We start from the raw sequence: 8,756 nt of genomic DNA on the forward strand, positions 1-8,756 counted from the left end.
CTCCGAGGCCTCCTTCAAGCCCATTACGGCTTCGCAGAAGGAGGCGACAGTAGACCATCCCTCCTCGCTGCCGAGCATCAGATTGATAACACTTGGCAGCGAGAGGTCACCGTCCAGGAGTGACACCATTGCGTGTCTTTGCGGGGCCCATGACGCGCATACTGCCAAGGTGTGGAGCGCCGTGTCTTCAGGCGCGTCACACTCATGGCAGATCGGCGAGGCCTCCCTCCTCGCGATCCCGTGCAGGTATTTACCGAAGCAGCCGTGTCCGGTAAGCACCTGCACGAGGCGATACGTCAGCGCGCCATGGCGCCGCTTCAGCCACCGCTCTAGGTGGGGCCGGATGCCCTCCACCGTCCAGATGCCCGCCACCGGGGACTCGAGGTCTTCTCTCCATCTCTGGACCAGGACCTCCCTTCCGAGGGTACGGAGTCTCCCAATCTCCTCGGGTCCTGGTCTTTCCCCTCGAGTCCTCACACTTGACCGGTAGCGGTGCACCTGTGCAAGCACCTCAGCCTGCAGGTCCCACGGCGGGTCGCCAGCAAGAAGTGTGGATGCCGTCCAAGACACCGTACGGTAGCCCCGGATCGCACGCACCGCGATTACGCGTTGCGGTCTCCGCAGTAGTGTGATATTCTGCGGAGTCAATGCGTGCACCCATACTGGAGCCCCGTACAGCGCCATACTCCTGACGATACCCGCATACAGGCGCCTGCAGGCTGAGTCCGGCCCCCCGATGTTGGGCAAAAGCCCCCCAGAGCGGCTGCCGCTCCGACGAGTCTGGGCGCAAGCAGCTCGAAGTGCCCTTTAAAACTCCACCGTCCGTCCAGGGTGAGGCCCAGGTACTTCATCTGGGCCTTTATTTCCACCTGAACACCCTGGACGGTGATTTGGGCACCTCGTGGTGGACCTCTGCGAGGGCCATGGAAGAGGAGGGCCTCGGTCTTAGGGACCGAAACCCTCAGACCCAAGGCCTGGACCCTCCTTGCCACTAGAGACGCGCTGACCGTGGCCAGGCGGGACGCCTCCGCAAAGGTGCTCCCGCGTGCCGTGACTAGAGTGTCATCCGCATAGCATAACACCCTTGTCCCCGGCAGCATGGGGGCCCGCAGGAGCCAATCGAAGCCGATGTTCCACAACACCGGCCCGAGAACCGATCCCTGCGGGACCCCATTGAGCACCTTCCGCCGCTCTCGTTGCCCGCCACTCCCCGTCCAGGATATCCACCTATCCTGGAGGTATGACTCCAACAGCCTCCTGAGATACGGAGGCACTTCATGGTACCGAAGTGAACCTAACCTAACCTAACCTAACCTAACCTAACCTAACCTAACCTAACCTAACCTAACCTAACCTAACCTAACCTAACCTAACCTAACCTAACCTATCCAAACCTTTTAAAACTAGTTTGGATTCCTTTAGACCTAAGCCCACCGGCAACTACGACTAACTAAACACTGATCTAGCTATCTGGCTTTCATCAGTGCATCAACAGCAGCATAACTAGTATTAAAATAGTAATGAGTTTTTATTAATGCATATATTCACATTAAATCTTGAATCTAAAGTCTAAAGGAATCAAAACTAGATTTAGGTTAGGTTAGGTTAGAACATGTATATGAGGGGCACTTGGGTTCAGTTCAGTCAAAAATTATATATTATTTTTTACTATTATTTATATTTGAATGAGAATGAAAAATAGCAATTATTTTGAATAGTTTTCATAATGAGACAGACGGGTGTGGTAGGGTAAAATCTCCAATTTAAAGTTCCCTTATTGCGTATATGTTATGTGTGTTTGCATAGTACTTTACTATAATGGTAAGCGGTTCGTGTAACGACCTTGCGCGTCTATATTTAATAATTGTACTGGTACTTGTATAGGATAATTATAAAAGTATAGTGTGTGCATCTAATCAACCACCACTGGCACCAGACCCTCAATTCCCTTAAATTTTACCTCGTTAAAATATTTGAAGTGTACTCATTCCGATTACGAGGCCTCGTAAGAGTCCCGTATCATTATTTTTCGTCACTACCTACCCCTACCTCCCCGTGCCGGGAGGGGGTAATTTGCGCGCCTGCTGCCTTCCTTGGATGTGGTAGCAGATTCTCAGGCTCCCTCACCGGAATCGAACCCTGATTCCCCGTTACCCGCGACAAACAATGGTAGTCGCAGAAACTCATTGCGATTACGAGACCTCGTATCCTTATTTTTCGTCACTACCTCCCCCCCGTGCGGGGTACAGTATTGATATGATATTAAAAAAAAAAAAAAAAAAAAATACCATTAATAAATAATATAATAAAAGACCACCACTTTTATAGAGACATAACGCCACTGTGTGGCGCCGCCATCAGACTCCTTAGACTCGGTACTTTGTCGTCGCCGTCACCTTCGCACCTTCGCCCCATATAGTAGTGGCGCGGCGCGACGGGCCTAATGTGTTAGTGAAAAAAAAAAAAAAAAAATTAAACTTATTGTTATTTTACAATATCTTCTAATATAAACAAGAGTACTTTGTAGTGGTACGTTTTTTTTTTGTTTTTATTTTTTTTTAAACGGAACCTAAGTGCCCGGCCGCAGGCCGGACACCCGTCTTATTCATGTTCTAACCTAACCTAACCTATCCAAACCTTTTAAAACTAGTTTGGATTCCTTTAGACCTAAGCCCACCGGCAACTACGACTAACTAAACACTGATCTAGCTATCTGGCTTTCATCAGTGCATCAACAGCAGCATAACTAGTATTAAAATAGTAATGAGTTTTTATTAATGCATATATTCACATTAAATCTTGAATCTAAAGTCTAAAGGAATCAAAACTAGATTTAGGTTAGGTTAGGTTAGAACATGTATATGAGGGGCACTTGGGTTCAGTTCAGTCAAAAATTATATATTATTTTTTACTATTATTTATATTTGAATGAGAATGAAAAATAGCAATTATTTTGAATAGTTTTCAAAATGAGACAGACGGGTGTGGTAGGGTAAAATCTCCAATTTAAAGTTCCCTTATTGCGTATATGTTATGTGTGTTTGCATAGTACTTTACTATAATGGTAAGCGGTTCGTGTAACGACCTTACGCGTCTATATTTAATAATTGTACTGGTACTTGTATAGGATAATTATAAAAGTATAGTGTGTGCATCTAATCAACCACCACTGGCACCAGACCCTCAATGCCCTTAAATTTTACCTCGTTAAAATATTTGAAGTGTACTCATTCCGATTACGAGGCCTCGTAAGAGTCCCGTATCATTATTTTTCGTCACTACCTACCCCTACCTCCCCGTGCCGGGAGGGGGTAATTTGCGCGCCTGCTGCCTTCCTTGGATGTGGTAGCAGATTCTCAGGCTCCCTCACCGGAATCGAACCCTGATTCCCCGTTACCCGCGACAAACAATGGTAGTCGCAGAAACTCATTGCGATTACGAGACCTCGTATCCTTATTTTTCGTCACTACCTCCCCCCCGTGCGGGGTACAGTATTGATATGATATTAAAAAAATACCATTAATAAATAATATAATAAAAGACCACCACTTTTATAGAGACATAACGCCACTGTGTGGCGCCGCCATCAGACTCCTTAGACTCGGTACTTTGTCGTCGCCGTCACCTTCGCACCTTCGCCCCATATAGTAGTGGCGCGGCGCGACGGGCCTAATGTGTTAGTGAAAAAAAAAAAAAATTAAACTTATTGTTATTTTACAATATCTTCTAATATATAAGCAAGAGTACTTTGTAGTGGTACGTTTTTTTTTTGTTTTTATTTTTTTTAAACGGAACCTAAGTGCCCGGCCGCAGGCCGGTCACCCGTCTTATTCATGTTCTAACCTAACCTAACCTATCCAAACCTTTTAAAACTAGTTTGGATTCCTTTAGACCTAAGCCCACCGGCAACTACGACTAACTAAACACTGATCTAGCTATCTGGCTTTCATCAGTGCATCAACAGCAGCATAACTAGTATTAAAATAGTAATGAGTTTTTATTAATGCATATATTCACATTAAATCTTGAATCTAAAGTCTAAAGGAATCAAAACTAGATTTAGGTTAGGTTAGGTTAGAACATGTATATGAGGGGCACTTGGGTTCAGTTCAGTCAAAAATTATATATTATTTTTTACTATTATTTATATTTGAATGAGAATGAAAAATAGCAATTATTTTGAATAGTTTTCAAAATGAGACAGACGGGTGTGGTAGGGTAAAATCTCCAATTTAAAGTTCCCTTATTGCGTATATGTTATGTGTGTTTGCATAGTACTTTACTATAATGGTAAGCGGTTCGTGTAACGACCTTGCGCGTCTATATTTAATAATTGTACTGGTACTTGTATAGGATAATTATAAAAGTATAGTGTGTGCATCTAATCAACCACCACTGGCACCAGACCCTCAATGCCCTTAAATTTTACCTCGTTAAAATATTTGAAGTGTACTCATTCCGATTACGAGGCCTCGTAAGAGTCCCGTATCATTATTTTTCGTCACTACCTACCCCTACCTCCCCGTGCCGGGAGGGGGTAATTTGCGCGCCTGCTGCCTTCCTTGGATGTGGTAGCAGATTCTCAGGCTCCCTCACCGGAATCGAACCCTGATTCCCCGTTACCCGCGACAAACAATGGTAGTCGCAGAAACTCATTGCGATTACGAGACCTCGTATCCTTATTTTTCGTCACTACCTCCCCCCCGTGCGGGGTACAGTATTGATATGATATTAAAAAAATACCATTAATAAATAATATAATAAAAGACCACCACTTTTATAGAGACATAACGCCACTGTGTGGCGCCGCCATCAGACTCCTTAGACTCGGTACTTTGTCGTCGCCGTCACCTTCGCACCTTCGCCCCATATAGTAGTGGCGCGGCGCGACGGGCCTAATGTGTTAGTGAAAAAAAAAAAAAAATTAAACTTATTGTTATTTTACAATATCTTCTAATATATAAGCAAGAGTACTTTGTAGTGGTACGTTTTTTTTTTGTTTTTATTTTTTTTAAACGGAACCTAAGTGCCCGGCCGCAGGCCGGACACCCGTCTTATTCATGTTCTAACCTAACCTAACCTATCCAAACCTTTTAAAACTAGTTTGGATTCCTTTAGACCTAAGCCCACCGGCAACTACGACTAACTAAACACTGATCTAGCTATCTGGCTTTCATCAGTGCATCAACAGCAGCATAACTAGTATTAAAATAGTAATGAGTTTTTATTAATGCATATATTCACATTAAATCTTGAATCTAAAGTCTAAAGGAATCAAAACTAGATTTAGGTTAGGTTAGGTTAGAACATGTATATGAGGGGCACTTGGGTTCAGTTCAGTCAAAAATTATATATTATTTTTTACTATTATTTATATTTGAATGAGAATGAAAAATAGCAATTATTTTGAATAGTTTTCAAAATGAGACAGACGGGTGTGGTAGGGTAAAATCTCCAATTTAAAGTTCCCTTATTGCGTATATGTTATGTGTGTTTGCATAGTACTTTACTATAATGGTAAGCGGTTCGTGTAACGACCTTGCGCGTCTATATTTAATAATTGTACTGGTACTTGTATAGGATAATTATAAAAGTATAGTGTGTGCATCTAATCAACCACCACTGGCACCAGACCCTCAATGCCCTTAAATTTTACCTCGTTAAAATATTTGAAGTGTACTCATTCCGATTACGAGGCCTCGTAAGAGTCCCGTATCATTATTTTTCGTCACTACCTACCCCTACCTCCCCGTGCCGGGAGGGGGTAATTTGCGCGCCTGCTGCCTTCCTTGGATGTGGTAGCAGATTCTCAGGCTCCCTCACCGGAATCGAACCCTGATTCCCCGTTACCCGCGACAAACAATGGTAGTCGCAGAAACTCATTGCGATTACGAGACCTCGTATCCTTATTTTTCGTCACTACCTCCCCCCCGTGCGGGGTACAGTATTGATATGATATTAAAAAAATACCATTAATAAATAATATAATAAAAGACCACCACTTTTATAGAGACATAACGCCACTGTGTGGCGCCGCCATCAGACTCCTTAGACTCGGTACTTTGTCGTCGCCGTCACCTTCGCACCTTCGCCCCATATAGTAGTGGCGCGGCGCGACGGGCCTAATGTGTTAGTGAAAAAAAAAAAAAAATTAAACTTATTGTTATTTTACAATATCTTCTAATATAAACAAGAGTACTTTGTAGTGGTACGTTTTTTTTTTGTTTTTATTTTTTTTAAACGGAACCTAAGTGCCCGGCCGCAGGCCGGACACCCGTCTTATTCATGTTCTAACCTAACCTAACCTATCCAAACCTTTTAAAACTAGTTTGGATTCCTTTAGACCTAAGCCCACCGGCAACTACGACTAACTAAACACTGATCTAGCTATCTGGCTTTCATCAGTGCATCAACAGCAGCATAACTAGTATTAAAATAGTAATGAGTTTTTATTAATGCATATATTCACATTAAATCTTGAATCTAAAGTCTAAAGGAATCAAAACTAGATTTAGGTTAGGTTAGGTTAGAACATGTATATGAGGGGCACTTGGGTTCAGTTCAGTCAAAAATTATATATTATTTTTTACTATTATTTATATTTGAATGAGAATGAAAAATAGCAATTATTTTGAATAGTTTTCAAAATGAGACAGACGGGTGTGGTAGGGTAAAATCTCCAATTTAAAGTTCCCTTATTGCGTATATGTTATGTGTGTTTGCATAGTACTTTACTATAATGGTAAGCGGTTCGTGTAACGACCTTGCGCGTCTATATTTAATAATTGTACTGGTACTTGTATAGGATAATTATAAAAGTATAGTGTGTGCATCTAATCAACCACCACTGGCACCAGACCCTCAATGCCCTTAAATTTTACCTCGTTAAAATATTTGAAGTGTACTCATTCCGATTACGAGGCCTCGTAAGAGTCCCGTATCATTATTTTTCGTCACTACCTACCCCTACCTCCCCGTGCCGGGAGGGGGTAATTTGCGCGCCTGCTGCCTTCCTTGGATGTGGTAGCAGATTCTCAGGCTCCCTCACCGGAATCGAACCCTGATTCCCCGTTACCCGCGACAAACAATGGTAGTCGCAGAAACTCATTGCGATTACGAGACCTCGTATCCTTATTTTTCGTCACTACCTCCCCCCCGTGCGGGGTACAGTATTGATATGATATTAAAAAAATACCATTAATAAATAATATAATAAAAGACCACCACTTTTATAGAGACATAACGCCACTGTGTGGCGCCGCCATCAGACTCCTTAGACTCGGTACTTTGTCGTCGCCGTCACCTTCGCACCTTCGCCCCATATAGTAGTGGCGCGGCGCGACGGGCCTAATGTGTTAGTGAAAAAAAAAAAAAAATTAAACTTATTGTTATTTTACAATATCTTCTAATATATAAGCAAGAGTACTTTGTAGTGGTACGTTTTTTTTTTGTTTTTATTTTTTTTAAACGGAACCTAAGTGCCCGGCCGCAGGCCGGACACCCGTCTTATTCATGTTCTAACCTAACCTAACCTATCCAAACCTTTTAAAACTAGTTTGGATTCCTTTAGACCTAAGCCCACCGGCAACTACGACTAACTAAACACTGATCTAGCTATCTGGCTTTCATCAGTGCATCAACAGCAGCATAACTAGTATTAAAATAGTAATGAGTTTTTATTAATGCATATATTCACATTAAATCTTGAATCTAAAGTCTAAAGGAATCAAAACTAGATTTAGGTTAGGTTAGGTTAGAACATGTATATGAGGGGCACTTGGGTTCAGTTCAGTCAAAAATTATATATTATTTTTTACTATTATTTATATTTGAATGAGAATGAAAAATAGCAATTATTTTGAATAGTTTTCAAAATGAGACAGACGGGCGTGGTAGGGTAAAATCTCCAATTTAAAGTTCCCTTATTGCGTATATGTTATGTGTGTTTGCATAGTACTTTACTATAATGGTAAGCGGTTCGTGTAACGACCTTGCGCGTCTATATTTAATAATTGTACTGGTACTTGTATAGGATAATTATAAAAGTATAGTGTGTGCATCTAATCAACCACCACTGGCACCAGACCCTCAATGCCCTTAAATTTTACCTCGTTAAAATATTTGAAGTGTACTCATTCCGATTACGAGGCCTCGTAAGAGTCCCGTATCATTATTTTTCGTCACTACCTACCCCTACCTCCCCGTGCCGGGAGGGGGTAATTTGCGCGCCTGCTGCCTTCCTTGGATGTGGTAGCAGATTCTCAGGCTCCCTCACCGGAATCGAACCCTGATTCCCCGTTACCCGCGACAAACAATGGTAGTCGCAGAAACTCATTGCGATTACGAGACCTCGTATCCTTATTTTTCGTCACTACCTCCCCCCCGTGCGGGGTACAGTATTGATATGATATTAAAAAAATACCATTAATAAATAATATAATAAAAGACCACCACTTTTATAGAGACATAACGCCACTGTGTGGCGCCGCCATCAGACTCCTTAGACTCGGTACTTTGTCGTCGCCGTCACCTTCGCACCTTCGCCCCATATAGTAGTGGCGCGGCGCGACGGGCCTAATGTGTTAGTGAAAAAAAAAAAAAAATTAAACTTATTGTTATTTTACAATATCTTCTAATATATAAGCAAGAGTACTTTGTAGTGGTACGTTTTTTTTTTGTTTTTATTTTTTTTAAACGGAACCTAAGTGCCCGGCCGCAGGCCGGACACCCGTCTTATTCATGTTCTAACCTAACCT

At 42.5% G+C, this 8,756-nt stretch overlaps 1 protein-coding gene across 1 annotated transcript in view; it reads right to left on the reverse strand.

Moving 5' to 3' along the window:
• LOC120623639 overlaps nt 1-1,100 on the reverse strand; it is a gene marked incomplete at its 3' end in the record, with an annotated part of 1,142 nt that extends 42 nt beyond the window's left edge. The window contains exons 1-2 of the mRNA XM_039889789.1: nt 707-1,100; nt 1-662 (exon numbers count right to left, since the gene is read on the reverse strand). The exon at nt 1-662 is cut by the window's left edge and continues 42 nt beyond it. Coding sequence (XP_039745723.1) covers nt 1-662; nt 707-1,100 — 1,056 coding nt within the window. The remainder of the gene's footprint in view (nt 663-706) is intronic.
• Between the last annotated feature and the right edge of the window lie 7,656 nt (nt 1,101-8,756).

The sequence above is a fragment of the Pararge aegeria genome, chromosome 1, assembly GCF_905163445.1.
Source record: "Pararge aegeria chromosome 1, ilParAegt1.1, whole genome shotgun sequence".
NCBI lineage: Eukaryota > Metazoa > Arthropoda > Insecta > Lepidoptera > Nymphalidae > Pararge > Pararge aegeria.